Below are 16,513 nucleotides of genomic sequence, written 5' to 3' on the forward strand. Positions count from 1 at the left end.
TAAACTGATGCTTCAAATCTTTGCTCATAGCAGATGAAATGTTCACGGGTAAAGGCACAATTATTTCTCACAGGCTGACATTAAATTTTAAGCAGCAAGGCCAAGTGCGATGACTCATGCCCATAATCCCAGCTCTTTGGGAGGCTGAGGCAGGAAGGATCACTTAAGACTAAAAGTTCGGCCAGGAGCGGTGGCTCCCGCCTGTAATCCCAGCACTTTGGGAGGCTGAGGTGGGCAGATCATGAGGTCAGGAGATCGAGACCATCCTGGCTAACACAGTGAAACCCTGTCTCTACTAAAAATACAAAAAATTAGCCAGGTGTGGTGGTGGGCACCTGCAGTCCCAGCTACTCGGGAGGCTGAGGCAGGAGAATGGCATGAACCCAGGAGGCGGAGCTTGCAGTGAGCCGAGATCATGCCACTGCACTCCAGCCTGAGCGAGACTCTGTCTTAAAAAAAAAAAAAAAAACTAACTAAAAGTTCGAGACCAGCCTGGGCAACAAAGTGAGACCTCATCTCTACCAAAAAAAAAAAAAAAAAAAATAGCCGGGCATGGTGCCATGTGCCTGTGGTCCCAGCACTCAGGAGGTTGACGTGGAAGGATCATTTGAGTCCAGGAGGTTGAGACTGCAGTGAGTCATAATCATGCCTGGGCAATAGCACGAGACTCTGTCTCAAAAAAAGCAAAAAAAAAAAACCCAAGATTTTTTGCCTTATTCTGCAGGGAAGTAAGGCAAATACATGCTATATATGTCTAAAGAACAAGATTTCAAAGGCATTTTCTTGTCTAGTACTGAGGCATGCCTTGCACATAAAACACAGATCCCACTTGACTGGCTTGGGAATAAGCCAGCAATGTCCCACAACCAAGTACCTGCCCAGCTGCTGGTTGGGCTAACAGGGTCTCCCTCAGTGCCCTGTTCAGATTCTGAATGGAAGACAGTTCACTTGCAGCTCCATCTGTTGGCCTGGGCAAAAAGTCAGGCTGTTCTTCCTTGTCACTCTCCACCAGGGATGACCGGCAGGGTTCACTCAGGACTGCTTCAAATTTCTTCATGAATTTAAAGAGGGTCCTGTCCCCAGGTAATGACAGAGATAAGAAGAAAAAAACTGGATTAGCAAGTGAAGACATATAAAAAATACATTATGATGCATCCATACATAATTTAATACCCTGTACCTTTTATATACAATGCTCTCCTTAAATATTAATAGTTGTTTTATTTTTAAGAGAAAAAGTATGGCAGGTACTGTTATCCTCCTTTTCTAGAAGAGAAACTAAAGCCAGAAAGAATGGGATTGCTTTGCTCAAAGTATACAGCTAGTGGGCGGCAGAAGACTTGAGACATAGCCTGCTTTGTCTCAAGGCACGCTAATCCTTACTGCAGGTAGACTTTGCTTGGAGAAGAAGGGGGTGGTGTTGAAAGCAACATCAAAACAATCAAGGTGTTATTTTTTGAGAAGTTTAACACACTTAATATTAAGTTAGGTTATGGTAACTATGTCGTTTTGCTCCCTACCACACAAAATTCTATTCTATTTTGGTTGTCCCCAGTTTTAAAAGATGGATTACCTGTGTGTCTTTTCTACAGATTGCTTAATGGACCAGAAGCTGACATCATTCCACTTGGAAATCTTAACAAATTCCTGTAAGATAAATGATGTTCAAGAAATGGCTTTATAAAGCTAGTGTCATTCTGTTTCTTTCTAGATTTCTGTTCAGCAAAGACCAGAGCCCACTCTATCCCAAACACAGGACTGTGTGTCAGTGAACAAGTAAAACGAGTCTAAAAAAGAAACCATGGGCTAGGCGTGGTGGCTCACACCTGTAATCCCAGCACTTTGGGAGGCCAAGGTGGGCGGAATCACAAGGTAAGGAGATTGAGACCATCCTGGCCAACATGGTGAAACCCCGTCTCTACTAAAAATAGAAAAAATAGCCAGGCTTGGTGGCTTGCACCTATAGTCCCAGCTACTCGGGAGGCTGAGACAGGAGAATTGCTTGAACCCGGGAGGCAAAGGCTGCAGTGAGCTGAGATCGTGCCACTGCACTCCAGCCTAGGCAACAGAGTTGAGACTGGGTCTCAAAAAACAAAAACAAAAACAACAAACGTTTTGGTCTCAAAGTGATTTAAAAAAAAAAAAAAAAAAGAGTGATGCTACAGTCATTAAGTCACCTGACATATACTCCAGCTTAGGAACCACCAAGTTAGTCATGTCCCTTGTACCATGGTTGGTTCCACAACCACTGAGAATATCAAAAAGAGGGGTCCCTCCTTCCCCCATGGTAATTCAGTAGTGTGTGGACCAACACAACATGGCATAGCTCTGAGGTGGGAGACAGGCCTGGGCAAGACCAGGGGAACACAAACAGATTTCTGTGGCAGTCCTCTGAGGAGGCTCTGACTGGCCACTCCACCAATCGCTCACACACTCTGCAGGTGACAAAAGAAGCCAATGCCACCGATGTACATATTGCCATCCTCCCTAGCGGTGGCAATGCTCACCTCTATTCCCCTAGGTCCCTGCCTCAGTGTTAAATGGATAACAGGGTTAACGAAAGAGAATTTGCTGATTTTGTCCTCCCAAGAGTGATCATGACAGCTGTTCATCTTACTTTAAGTTCTTTTTCTAGGGGGGAACGAAGTTCCACAATTTTGGCCTGGACCCGGTCAAAGAATTGCTTGTAATAATGGTACAAATTCCATAGAACACTGCAAAGTGAATCTGGAAGAAATGAAAAGGAAACAAAAACACCACACTTGCTGCATGTGCTACTGGTGCCAGCTGTGGCCTTCATATTTCAGTGATGACCCTTCCTCATTACTCTCTATGCCATGAGATTACAGTGAGTTTCACAGGCGCATTATTTAGGGACCCTGTCTGAATTTAGCATTTCCCAGAGATGCAGGCTGTCAACACTCCCCTATTTTTCACTTGTGCTTGTAACAGATGTTTTTTTGCACTTTTGTTATTGAAGATGATGTACTCCTAGGTTCTTCTAAAATCACAATGTCAAATTCCTTCTGTGAAACTTATTGTAAAATCAGCAGAAACTGAGCTTTTTTTAAAAGATGGCATATTAGGCAGTTCACCTCAAATGCTCATTCATGTACAATCTATACTCATCTTGTAGTGAGACTTTTATCCCAGTTGCTGTGGTCAGGGATAGTACTTGACAGCGGGCAGTTTTAGGTGCAGTTCCTTGATGGCTGGCAGTGCTCTCACTGGATGAAAGAAACTAATAATGGCCTGGATCAAGAAGCAGCTTAGCAGGACATTTACAGTGTCTAGACAGAGAGATGTGCTGCCTCAACATGGTAGGTCCTGAAATCTTCATCTGGCAATTTACCTCTGCCAGAGCTCACTAGTCAGTGCTAAACTTATAACCATCTGCACCTCACTTTGAATCTAATGTGAATCGCATTAAACATAACTAAATGTGTCTTGTTTAAAACCTAGCGTGCAACAAGGCACCTGTCTCATGCAGAAAATTCAAAGCCTAACTCATTTTAGTCGTGCAATGTCAAAGGAAAGGAAAAAAAAATCCTCACCCTTTCCTTCAACCTGTGGCATCAGCAAGACGTGACAATGGAAAACCAGTAACATCTGAAGTCGCACATGGAACTCTCCCAGCGAGGATCCTTCAATAAATGCTTGTAATGTGCTGACCAGCAACATCAAGGTCATCTGTTTGTCATCTTTAAAAATTCAAAGAGAAAAATATAAATGTTCCTTCGACCATGACTCCCTATTCCTAACATGCACGCAATCTATTTGGGATACTACGGATGGCCAAGAGGTAGACATCACAATGTGAAGCTCTCAAGCAAGGACCATGGCTAAATTCTAAGCTGATTTAAAAGTAACAGGCCGGTGTGGTGGCTCACGCCTGTAATCCCAGCACTCTGGGAGGCCAAGGCGGGCAGATCATTTGAGGTCAGGAGTTCAAAACCAGCCTTGCCAACATGGTGAAACCTCGTGTCTACTAAAAATACAAAAATTAGACAGGCATGGTGTTGGGCACCGGTAATCCCAGCTACTGAGAAGGCTGAAGTAGGAGAGTCACTTGAGCCTGGGCGGCGGAGGTTGCAGGGAGCTGAGATCATACCACTGTACTCCAGCCTGGGCAACAGAGCAGGACTCTGTCTCAAAAAAAAATAAAAAATTCATATAAATAAATAAATAAAAGTAGCAGCTGCACATAGAGCATGTGTTAAATGCACTCACAGCAAATTATGAAAATGAATTATAAGGTGCTTGTCACAAGTATAAAATAAAAGACTGTTCATTCAAGCATGTTGGCTACTACCTACCAAAAAGTCAGCTTTCAGTTTGACTTCTATCATGGACATAGAGAGGACGGAAACCTTATCATACAACTGGTTCTCTAGACTTTTGGAGAAGACATTTAAACCTCTCACACTTTTGTTATTATTCTCTCAGTTAGATAAGCACGATTTACAGTTTTCTTGGCTGACCTCTCAGAAATATCATGAAGTCAAATGGGAGGCATTCCCATGAAAGCCATGTAGCGGGAGAAGCGGGAGCAGGAAAATCCTACACTTTGCAGCACTCCATTTAGCCGGGAAGCTCTAAGTGGGCAGGAAATGTACTGCTAGGCATTACCTTCCTGTTCTTCTGTTTGTTCCTGCATGTGCTTCTCAAGCATCTGATAGATGGAGAACCAGTGCTTGGTGGATTTCTCGGTGTGGCGCTTCATAGTATTATCCAAACTCATGGACCAGCAGCTGAAACGAGAAGAAGCCAAGGAGGCATTTAGGCAAACCTATTTGAAATATCTGAAACCAAAGATGCAGAAGCTACATGCTCACTTTTCTCTCCTCCCAAATGGAGATGGAGGAGCCACCCAGTTTCCTCCCTCAAGAACAGCATATATGCTGTTGTCTGGACTGTATTCAGGTCATTTTAATGCCCTACTTTTAACTCTGTGATTAATAACTGAAAAGCACATTCTGTAGCTGTAATACTATATAAATCCTAAAGAAATTTAAACTACCAAAAGACAAAAGCCCTTACAACCTAAGTTCAGGAGAGGGAAGGAGAGTCACTTACTTCAGCTCCAGTTTACGCCACCGAATGATCATCTGACTGATCAAATCAAGATGTTTCCGCAAAGACAAAGCTCGACTTGCATTTTCCTCCCAATCCTAAAGAAACAAAGATAAAATTTACTACAGATATTATTCAATGCCATAATCACCTCCTCCCAATCCTAAAGAAACAAAGATAAAATTTACTACAGATATTATTCAATGCCATAATCACCTCCTCCCTCAAGAACATCTTGAACTTTGCTTGAGTGAAGACTACGGGGCCCTTAAACAACTTGCACCAATTGTAGGAATGAATTTACAATGTATCAGCTTCAAGTTCTTTCTGTTCACATGACAGAACTCCACCAGAGCCAAGTTTAGAGGCTGGCAAAAAAGCACAGTGTTTATAGACTGGAGCCTGAATTCGTGCTCTTTGCTATCTGACCTAGAACAAAGACATGCGGCCCTTTTCTATCCAGTGGGGAGGCAACAGCTAACTTAGAGGCCATGAGGGCATTGAGGGGAACCATGTATGTGGGCACTCAGTTGGAATGAAGGCCCACCTGGAAGGCTGGGAGGAGTGCACCCTCATTACCGGTAGATACTGCATCCCACTGGATAAAAGGCAAGGCAGCTAGCCCTCACCACAGGGGCAACAGCCTTGCTTGCAATGATCTCACTCCATGCCAGAAAAACCAAGGATGTTTATCTTTTTCCAGCCCAAACTATAATTTTCTGTCTAACAACAAAGGTGCCACAAGACATATCTTTTGCCAACTGACCACCAACTAAAATGAGGAAGAGAGGGATTAGCTCACCTGTGCCTTTGCCAGAAGGATCTCTAAGCCATTCAGGAACTTTGAGACGGGACTGGAAAGTGGGAAACTACGAATTCTGTCCATTACAACCAGGAGCTGCAGAAATAAAGATTTGGGTATCTCAGTAGGAATACCAGTGATCCTAAGTCACAGGGTACTGAAGAGAGTCCTGACCAGAAGATTCCCCCCAGTTCTCTACTTTTAAAACACCTCTGAAAAAAAAACAGAGCAACATGGCAGCATTTTATTATGTGGTCAGCAACTCCTGACCAACAAATAAAATTAACAGAATCTCTAATCATTTACACAAGAGAAATACAAAACTGGTGTGTTCATCCTGCAGTTAGTAACTAGCATCTCATTGAACTGCAGTTCTTTAAGCCTTTGTTTATATGTATACATGTGCAAGTGGGTGCCCCCAGGGATAATGGTGAGGCTGCATCCTCATTGCAGACTCAGTACTGTGAGCACTCCTTCCTCAACAGCTGCCCTACCTGTTCAAGCGCTGGGTGTTCTGGCCAGTCCTGCAGCAAGTGACTGACAGCCTCTGAGAAACCTTGAAGCACAGGTTGACATTGCCGTGCTTCTGGAACATTGGGGTGCTGGTAGAAGTCATAGGGCCCATCAGGTTTCACCATCAGGTCTGAGGGTGCCTCCCCAAAAAGAGTGTTATGGGAGAGGGTACAGGCCAAAAGTTGGCTGCCCAAGAGTCGGTCATTCAGTTCAACTCCTGTGAAGTTAACATCACGGTAAAGTCAGTGAATTCAGTAAGTTGATCATCAACATGTCAAAAAGATATCAGCAACAGGGCCAGGTGCAGTGGCTCATGTCTGTAATCCCAGCACTTTGGGAAGCCGAGGCAGGCAGATTGCTTGAGGCCAGGAGTTTGAGACCATCCTGGCCAACATGGTGAAACCTCATTTCTACTAAAAATACAAACATTAGCCAGACATGCATGTGCCTGTAATCCCAGCTTCTTGCGGGCCTGAGGCACAAGAATTGCTTGAACCTGGGAGGCAGAGATTGCAGTGAGCTGAGATTGTGCCACTGCACTCCAGCCTGAGAAACAGAGCAAGACTCTGTCTCAAAAAAAAAAAAAAAAAAAGGAAAAGAAACATCAGCAACAATGAACTAATTGGGACTAATGAATGCTATTCTCCCCCAAAGCAACACTGGCCTAGAGAACTGTAATCCTAATACTATAGTAGCTACCTAAAGCTCTCAAGTTTCTGGAATGTGCAGAGGAAGTCAGAAACTGCCTAGGTATAAACAAATGGTGTAGGGGTTAACTCAGTGCATCCAAATTCCCAGTTTTTATACCTATTCTAGGTAAACAGAAAGGAAACTTAAAGCCTCCTTCCTACTTCTATGAAATAATGCCAAGAAATCATGTAGGAAACTGCAATGAACCAACTATTAAACCATATTCTACAAGATTGGTTGCTCCCAGGTATGTATTATTTCATTTGAAAAGCACTAAGGCTATTTGACAGCAGAAATAATGCTAAGGAAAAAAAACACATACACATACACATTTAAATTAAGTCCTTGTCCTTATTTTCTTAATCCCTCACCCCAAAGGATCCAAACAATAAAAATCCATCTTTTTCTTGGCCCGTTTGTACACTGATGAAAATCCATGTTATTACAGAATCCTAAATCAATTTTCTTGAATCAGCTTCAGTTCTTTAAGCCAAGGAAACTCCAATAAGGAATTATGCGAAAACAGGAAATTCATGAGTGTGATTGTTACAGAATAGCAACAGCATCTATTTGCATTTGCTTTCATTTCCCAGGGGCATAACAAAAGTAAACTACCATACCCATCAGGGGGTAGAAGTGTGTCACAAGCGATGCCCCAGTCTGATAGCAAGACAGAAACAGGCTGAGGTAATGCTTTGCTTCATGTGGCGGCAGAGTCTGTTGATACCAGAGGGATCGAGCAAAGTTGAGACACAATTGCTGGTGTATCAGCATTACTGCCTGCATTGAATTCTGGGAGAGGAGAGCTGGGTTTGTGGCTGCTTCCTCTTCTTGCCCATCTGAAGTTCCTTTGTTCTCCTCCAACGTTGGCTGTACCAAAATATCTGCAAAGTCCTATAAATAGCATTAGAGCAATTGAACTTTTAAAAATCAGAATCTACTTCTAATCAGACTAAAAGGAAGAAAGAAAAAAGCATAAGAATGATTGAAAAAATGAAATAGGACTAATATATGTATTAAAATATATTTTAAAAGACTACAGGCTGGGCACAGTGGCTCACACCTGTAATCCCTGTGCTTTGGGAGGCTGAGGAGGGAGGATCACTTGAGGTCAGGAGTTTGAGACAGCCTGGGTGACATAGTGAGATCCTGTCTCTGTAAAAAAATATAAAAACGGCAGGGTGTGGTAGCATGCACATGCAGTCATAGCTACTTGGGAGGATTGTTTGAGCCCAGGAGTTTGAGGCTGCAGTGAGCTATGATTGCGCCACTGCACTCCAGCCTGGGTGATAGAGCAAGACCCAGTCTCTAAAATACATACATAGAGAGAGAAAGAGGAAGAGAGAAAGCCATCAGAGGGAATGTATATGGCATCAAGGGAATTCATTCCAAAACACACCCTGCCATCACTGCCCTACCTTTTCATGCAGGGGGAACTGTTTTCTGAACTCCCGTTCTTCCTCCTCCTCTTCACTCAGGGCTGTCCTAGAGTTCCTGCCCCTGTATCTATACAGACCGCTTTCCTGCTCAGCCTTCTCTTGGGCTATGCGTTCCTGCTCATCCCACTCACTGATGATTTCCTGAAAGTCACACAGACAGAAAGAAGCTGAGCTTTCTTTGCTGAGGCATTCACAAAGGCAAGATTTGCTATTAATTTCTCATGAAAATGAAAGTATCATGACTCAAAAACAAATAAAAGCCAACATCCAAGAAACTAAATTCCATGGAATAAAGAGCAAATGGGTTTTGTTTTCCAAGTGTGTAGCCTCAGCAACCAGTTTCCTAAATCCCCCCTGCTGTGTCACTGTAATTTTGAAGGTGTAAAACTTGCCACACTACAGCTAATGGGAACTTCCTGTCAAGAGGTAAAGGTGCTTTGTAACAAGGACAGACTCAGGGTTGGCCATGAGAGGGTTGTGGTTCAGACAACACTTAGGTGGCACCCCAAGGAGCTGGCCAAGGGGTTCAGAAAAGAAACACTTAGACTAGGGACTGGGTGGTCAAAGGGCACCAATCAGGCAAAACTGGAATGTGTCTTACCAGACACTTCTGGAATTCCCTACCACTTCTAAGATTTTAGATCTTTAAAATGGCAAAAATTCTAACTTAAAGAACCATCCAGTACTGCTGAGGTTGAGGAAATAAGCACCCACCATCTAGGAAGGTAATTTGCATGTAAAGCCTAAGAAGTGTGTTTAATCTTTGTCCCAGCAATCCTGATCTCTAAAATTTGTATCCAAATATATAGCTGTGAGACTATTTACTGTGGCATTGGGTTGGTTTTTGTTTTTTTTTGTTTTTTTGGCAAAATAGTAAAAAGTATATACAAATGTAAATGTTCAATGATAGGAAAATAGTTAAATTACTTGTGTCATAAATATACAATAGAATACTTAGCAGTCACTAAATATGAAGCAGGTGAAGAATACAGAATAACAGGAAAATAATCACTATACATGAAGTTTTTAAAAGCAAACAGAGTTATCAAATAGAATAAACTTTACTAGTGGTTTGTTGTACATTTTGTAGCAATTTAAGGACATGTCTCAGGGGCCCTGGTGGGGATTAGAATCTACCTTAACCGGAGCAACTCTTTTTTTCTGTTAACTATGCTAAGATTTGTATTTTTTAAAAGCTGCTGCTACTAAAAAAAAAATTTGTAAGCCACTGGGACAAATTTTTAACAATTTAGAGTGTCACAGACATACAGCTACAGATAAATATTAATATATATACACATACAAGCAAGCCTGGAATGGGATACCTGGTATGTTAGCAGCGTTTATACAGCTTTAAGTGGTAGGATCATTAGAAATTTTAGTATTCTCTTAATTGCATACAATGAGAGCAAATTACTTTTATTAATAAGGGAACATCTTAATGCAAGTTGACATAAGTACCTGGCAAAATTACCATAAAGTCAAAAGACAACTGACAAACTGGGAGAAAACACATGTAGTGTATAATAAAGGACGCTCTCTTTTTTTTTTTTTAATCTCTTAAAAATTGAGAGGCAAAGGTCCCCAAACATGATAGTTAAATAGGGAAAAGGAAGGAACAGAAAACAAAATGCCCACGCCCCAACGACACTGTGTATCTACTAGACATGCTAATGTCCTGCAGGCCGCCCTGCTGTGAACCTGGCTCTCTGCAGGAGGAAGGGCAGGGCAGGCCTCCCAGAGATGGCTCACCTGACACACATGTCTGAAGAGCTGCAGGGCCCTCTGGTCCAACTCCCCCTTGCATAACACATGGGAGCGCAGGTAAAGGAGAGCATTCATCAGCAGCTGCTCCCGAGTGGGACAGGCTTTCTGGCCCTTGCCTTCTAGCTCCTTTCCTCCTGAGCGCTTGAGGATTAGCTTCCCAAGGCCTCGTAGAACCTCCTCAGACTTCACTGAGCACAAAGTGTCTGCATGAGCATAGTAAGTGGGGAAGGTGGGGCCCACCGATGGGAAAGCCAGCAAGGCTGTGGCCAGGGTCCCCAGCCTGTCTGCACCAACCATACTGCTGTGGAGTGAGGTGTGGAGCTCAGAGGCCACCAGCCTCATGCCATGTTGTAACTGCAATATGGATGCCTGCAGTGGGCTCACGACATCTGGATAGAAGGTGTACTCCTCTGACAGCCGCTTCCGGAACTGGTGGTGTGACTGCTGCCAAGAGGCCTCCTCCTTTAGAAGGCTCTGGGCTACTTGGGCAGACCGTGGCCCATCCATGTGGAGGGCCTGCAGAAGCCGTGTGAGCAGATCCTGAACAGCAGGGGCCTTGGCGATGCTGGTGACGTAGTGGTGGATCTCCTGAACCAGGGACTCGTAGGCAGGCAGCTGGGGTCTAAAGGCCTGTTTCTTCAACAGGCGACAGGTTAAATTATCCAGCCGATCCATCCTTTGGCGAAGCAGCCTAATGGGAAATTAACACAATATGCCAATTATGTCAGAAGAAGAGCAGCAAATCTAGATTGGATCCTCAGCTAGGAAAACAGAAGGAAGAAACATCAGCTGCTGCGAAATAATATTTCTAATATCACCTCAGTCGTGATAATACTGACAATTAGTTAATGAAAATGGATAACATTTACACAGCAGTTACTGTGTCATGTATGTTGCTGGTGCTCAGATGCATATCTTACCGAAGCCTCATCATGACTCACTGGAGTAGATAACTACAATTACCCTTCTTATGCTGATATAGACACTGAGATGTAAGCCATTAAGTGATCTACCCAATGTCTAAAACCAAAGGTCAGGAGTAGGACTGGAACTCAGAACCTACTACACTATACAGGCTGAGCATCCCAAATCCAAATATCCAAAATGCTCCCAACTTTTTGACTGCCAGACAATATGACACTTAAAGAAAATGCTCATTAAAGTATTCTGGATTCCAGATTTTCAGATCTGGGATGCTCAACTGGTATAAATATTCCAAAATCTGAAGAAAAAAAATGAACCCCAAATCCAAAACACTTCTAGTCCCAGGCATTTTGGATAAGGGATCCCCAACCCATACCGTATTTCCTAGTAACAGACCTACAGCCAAGAATAGCAGAGAAATATAGTGCATACTATCACACCCCACTTCTTCTATGCTGAGACTAAGTTTTGGCTTCAAACATCTTGGCCCCATGTGAACACACACCTTGAATAGCCCCCCTCTCCTCCTTTCACAAGGCATATTATTTTTCCTGACTATAAACAATGCTTTGGCATCTAATTGCTAATGTAGTTTAGAGGTGTATATTATCACTTCTACTCACACCATAACTACATTACATCAAAAGGAGAGTCAATAATCCCCAAAACAAATAATCACTCTGCTGTGTTACCTGACGTGAGGATGAGAGTAGCTGACAACGACTTCATCTTCCAGGTCTCTTCCAGTCTGCAGCTGGGATGACAGGTTCCGGGTCTTCCATTCACACTGCAGTTGGTGTAACTAATGGAAAAGAGAGAAGTTAGTCCACTGTGTCCCAGCTATGACCATGCACATGAGGACAATGTCCTGGGGACACATAGAGGAACAAGATGGAAGGAATCTGGGTTCCTGAATGACCCAAGGAGAGGTGGCTCTGCTCCATTAATCTATACCACTCACATCAGAGCAGTGAGGGGAAAGAAACGATCTTATTTACACCACTGAATTTTTTAGTCTCTCTGCTATAGGAGCTTAGCCTTCACTCCAACTAATATAATTTTCCTTCTTCAAAATATGTACTAACATACCATCATCTTAATGTATTTAGTTCCTGAACTTGGTTCAAAACTTCAAATAGCAAGGGATACCACATTACCCAAATCAACTTGACTCTTTTTTAAGACAAGGTCTCGGCTCTGTAGCCTGGCTGGAGTGCAAGCGGTGCAGTCATGGCTCACCGCAGGCTTGACCCCCCAGGCTCAAGTGATCCTCCTGCTTCAGCCTCGTGAGTAGCTGGTATTACAAGCACATGCCACCACACCCAGCTTTTTTTTTTTTTTCCTTTTTTTGTAGAGACAGGAATCTTACTATGTGGTGGCCCAGGTTAGTCTCAAACTCCTGGGCTCAACTGCTCCTCCCACTTCAGCCCCTCAAAGTGCTGAGATTACAGGGTGAGGCCACCACACCCAGCCTCTACTTGATTCTTGAGTTTTAGATAGCAAGCACCAGTAAGTTAAAAATTCCTAGGACATAGGGATACTATATTCTATCTAAAGAAATATCCAAATCCAGGCTGGCCATGGTAGTTCACGCCTATAATCCCAGCACTTTGGGAGGCCAAGGCGGGTGGATCACTTGAGGTCAGAATTCAAGACCAGCCTGGCCGAGATGATGAAACCCTGTCTCTACTAAAAATACAAAAATTAGCCAGGCGTGGTGGCGGGTTCCTGTAATCCCAGCTACTCGGGAGGCTGAGGCAGAGAAATGCTTGAACCCAGGAGGCAGAGGTTGCAGTGAGCCGAGATCGTGCCACTGCACTCCTGCCTGGATGACAAAGCGAGGCTCCATCTCAAAAACAAACAAACAAACAAACAAACAAAAACCCAAATATCCAAAACTAAGCTCAGGTAGAGAGAGTCCAGAGATAGTGAGAGAGACCACTATTTCTGACAATGGCTCTACCTGCCCTCTGCCCATTGCACCTATTGGCAGAGACCTCAGAACCTTAGGAAGGGCTCCTCCCAGAGCATGAGTATAGTCAGGACAGCTCTCAAAGGCGAAAATACAGTCTCTAAAACAGACTCCTGGGAAGTCATAAGGCAACTTATGCAATATCATGCGTGTGATGATCTGAGCACCCAAAAGGGAATAAAAGGAGTAATACAATAAGCAAACCCAGCACGTCAGGGAAGGAGCCCATGCTCCAAACTCTTGCCTCCCATACCTCTTCCTTGGCGTAATTGAGCTTGTACTCCCTCTTCACCGCAGGGTCAAAGCGTGCCTGGGGAAGCCATGTCTGAATCTGGAGCAAGCCGAGGCTCACCCAGAGGCTCCCACGCTGGGCTGGCTCAGGCAGGCTCCTCTTACTCTCCCCTTCACCAACAAAGTGGTGCAGGGAGGTGAGCAACTGGCAGAGCAGTTCCTTGGGCAGCACCTCCTGACCAGCCATGTCCCCAAGTGTCTGGCCCACATGCTGGAAGGCCTGGCTGCTCCCAAGCAGCAGCTGCTCACAGTTCTGCATGTACTCCTGCCGCTGGGACTCTGGGAGCAGCTCTGCTAGGCCTGCCAGGTGCCGGAACAGCACCTGCCCCTGGAGTTGGGAATCCGTGCGTCTGTGGGGACAAAAAGAAAGCACTGAAAGGTTTGTACTGTAACAAAAAGCATTCCTTTCCATACACTATAATTCTCTCAAGAAATGATAACCACAGAATGCAGCATCAATATGTAGAGGTGAATTTCTGTTCTCACATGGTCTTATTTGGTCTACTAAGTTCACCCTCTTGATCACAATATGCTTAAAACTGACAGGGGAACCAGCCAGCTCATGGTAGCCTGAAAACATGCTGATTCAGGCAGAAAATACCCTCACTTCAAACACCAGAACTAGCCACTACAGAAAGAAGTTCTCACTGGGTCTCTGCTCCATGCTGTGGAGAAAAGACAGGAACTTTACAGTCTGCTTCCAGGGCGAGGGAATACCTGAATTCTGCTACTGAAGAGATAGCCATGTTAGTCCAAAGCATCAAACTGATGTCCTGGAGCTGCTGAGTTCTTTCAACCCACTCTCCTAGGGTCACGTGAGAGGAGGAAAGAATGGGGAGGCCACTCACATCCCAGGGACTTGCTCTCCAGCTGCTGGTTAAGACTTCAAAGCAGCACTTAGAGAATATGGGTCTACTGAGATTGCCGGGGCCCTAAAGGACAAGAGAAGATCAATAACTTTTAGAAATTAAGACAATTTCCAGAAGCAGCATTAGGGAACCTGAGAGGAAAGAAACAGACAGTTCAGGTTGCTTGGAACAGGTAAGCATCACTCAGAGATTGGCCTAGAAGGACAGAACAGGTTAGTATACCTTAAATGAAAGTGGACTCCATGCTCTAGGAAATGAGCAATGGATGCTTTAGTAATGCATGACGAAAGCCCGCAAACCTGGGAATCAGAGAGCACATTCTTGCAGAAGGGAAAGAGACACACTGCAGGAGGATGAGAGCCAACTCAGGGTGCAAGGAAAGGAGTGAGAGACAGATGTAAGAGCCAGGGACAAAATTTGCCATGTCTGTGCTCCTTAGACTGTTAGATGGGACACAGTAATAGCTGTCCACAGCAAAGGGTTGTCAAAGGGTGACAGCCAAATGTGTGTGATAGTCAACTCTGTATAATGCCATACAACCCTCAGGGATCCAAAGTTTATCACTAAAGGCTTTGAGGGGTGTTTTACAATAAATCCATTTTGATAGTGCAAAAGAATGGAATAGAGTTCAGGTAAATCCAAAAACATTTGGGGCAATAAGGCATTTCACATGAGAGTGGAAAGGAGGAATTAGTCAAAATGATGTTATTACATCGCTTTTGGATCTGTTTGTATAAAAGAAAAAATTTGCATCCCTATATCATAAAACAACATATACTGATGAAATAGATTTGAACACAAAATAAAAATACAGGAGAAAATAATGGAAAATAGTTTTGAACTCGAGGTGATGGAGGAAGAAATTTTTTAAAAGCATGACACTAAAGTCAATAAGTAGAAGGGACTGGCATATTTGGAGGGAAAAAAATTATAAAACTTGTGGCATATAAGAAAACAAACTTGAGAGATGACAGAAAACTAGAAATATACTTCCAACTCATATTGGGCAAAGGCTTAATATCCATAATACATAAAAAGATCTTCAATAATAAACTGACGCTGAACAACCCTTTTTTTTTTTTTTTTGGAGACAGGGTCTCATTGTGTCACCCAGACTGGAGTGCAATGGCGCGATCTTGGCTCACTGCAACCTCTGCCTCCCAGGCCCAAGCGATTCTCCTGACTCAGCCTCCCAAGTAGCTGGGATTCAGGCACACACCACTACTGCCCAGCTAATTTTTGTATTTTTGGTAGAGACAGGGTTTCACCATGTTGGCCAGGCTGGTCTTGAACTCCTGACCTCAAATGATCCACCCGCCTCAGCCTCCCAAAGTGCTGGGATTACAGGCGTGAGCTACAGCGCCTGACCAACACAATTTTTTTTTTTTTAAAAAAAAGCACGACTATGACTCGAAAATTCAGAGAAGAACTAAAGGGGATCAGTAAACGTGAAAATATGTTCAATCTTCACACTTATCAAAGAAGTGCAAATGAGTTCTTTTTAACTATATGACAGAAACAATTGGAAATGTTTACAACACCTAGTGTAACAAGCAGATGAACAGGTCCTCATCTCCATGTTAAAGGAAACTAAACCTCACTGTGGTCATCTAAGACTTCAGGACTTCCCTCTTCACATCTTTAAAAAAGTGAAAAGCAAAAACCACATCTCCAGTCTGGCAATAACTGTAATTTTGTTTTTAATGTGTAGACACTCTGACCAAGGATTCAATTCTAATTCTAACAACTTATGCATAGAAATGCTCCAACAAGTGGACAAAGATGTATACTACGATAGTCAATGTGGCATGCTTATTATAGGAAGAGGGAGAAAATGCAAGAAACTTCAACACTTTATCGGTAAGAAAGTGATTAAAATAAATTCAAGCACATTGATACAATGGAATAACTTTTAAAAATAAGCTGGAATGACATACACATTTCTGTTACATATATGTGTACTTATTTTTGCTTACATATGTATTTAATATAAAAATATATGTAAACAGAAGGATATAGAACAGAGTGGATATTTCTAATGAATTCTGTATTATATATACATATATCTGCACTGTTTAAATGTTTTATAGTGGGAAAAATGTTTTAATTAGAAAAAATAGACTTTTTCAATAAAACCTTTTTTGACTTATCTCAAAATTTCACAAATTATTTA

The 16,513-nt window shown here is 43.1% G+C and overlaps 1 protein-coding gene across 6 annotated transcripts in view; it reads right to left on the minus strand.

Annotated features, from left to right (window-relative positions):
* MDN1 (midasin AAA ATPase 1) overlaps window positions 1–16,513 on the minus strand; it is a 189,084-nt gene that overhangs the window by 40,034 nt on the left and 132,537 nt on the right. For all 6 annotated transcript variants that reach the window (XM_055391822.2, XM_019029484.4, XM_055391823.2 and 3 more), the window contains 14 exons: window positions 14,189–14,403; window positions 13,434–13,821; window positions 11,901–12,010; window positions 10,270–10,975; window positions 8,497–8,658; window positions 7,699–7,972; window positions 6,370–6,605; window positions 5,876–5,971; window positions 5,077–5,171; window positions 4,630–4,751; window positions 3,555–3,701; window positions 2,618–2,727; window positions 1,574–1,647; window positions 875–1,073 (listed from right to left, as the gene is read on the minus strand). In XM_055391822.2, the coding sequence (XP_055247797.1) occupies window positions 875–1,073; window positions 1,574–1,647; window positions 2,618–2,727; window positions 3,555–3,701; window positions 4,630–4,751; window positions 5,077–5,171; window positions 5,876–5,971; window positions 6,370–6,605; window positions 7,699–7,972; window positions 8,497–8,658; window positions 10,270–10,975; window positions 11,901–12,010; window positions 13,434–13,821; window positions 14,189–14,403 (2,934 nt within the window). The remainder of the gene's footprint in view (window positions 1–874; window positions 1,074–1,573; window positions 1,648–2,617; window positions 2,728–3,554; window positions 3,702–4,629; window positions 4,752–5,076; window positions 5,172–5,875; window positions 5,972–6,369; window positions 6,606–7,698; window positions 7,973–8,496; window positions 8,659–10,269; window positions 10,976–11,900; window positions 12,011–13,433; window positions 13,822–14,188; window positions 14,404–16,513) is intronic.

Source organism: Gorilla gorilla, chromosome 5 (assembly GCF_029281585.2).
Source record: "Gorilla gorilla gorilla isolate KB3781 chromosome 5, NHGRI_mGorGor1-v2.1_pri, whole genome shotgun sequence".
Lineage (NCBI taxonomy): Eukaryota > Metazoa > Chordata > Mammalia > Primates > Hominidae > Gorilla > Gorilla gorilla.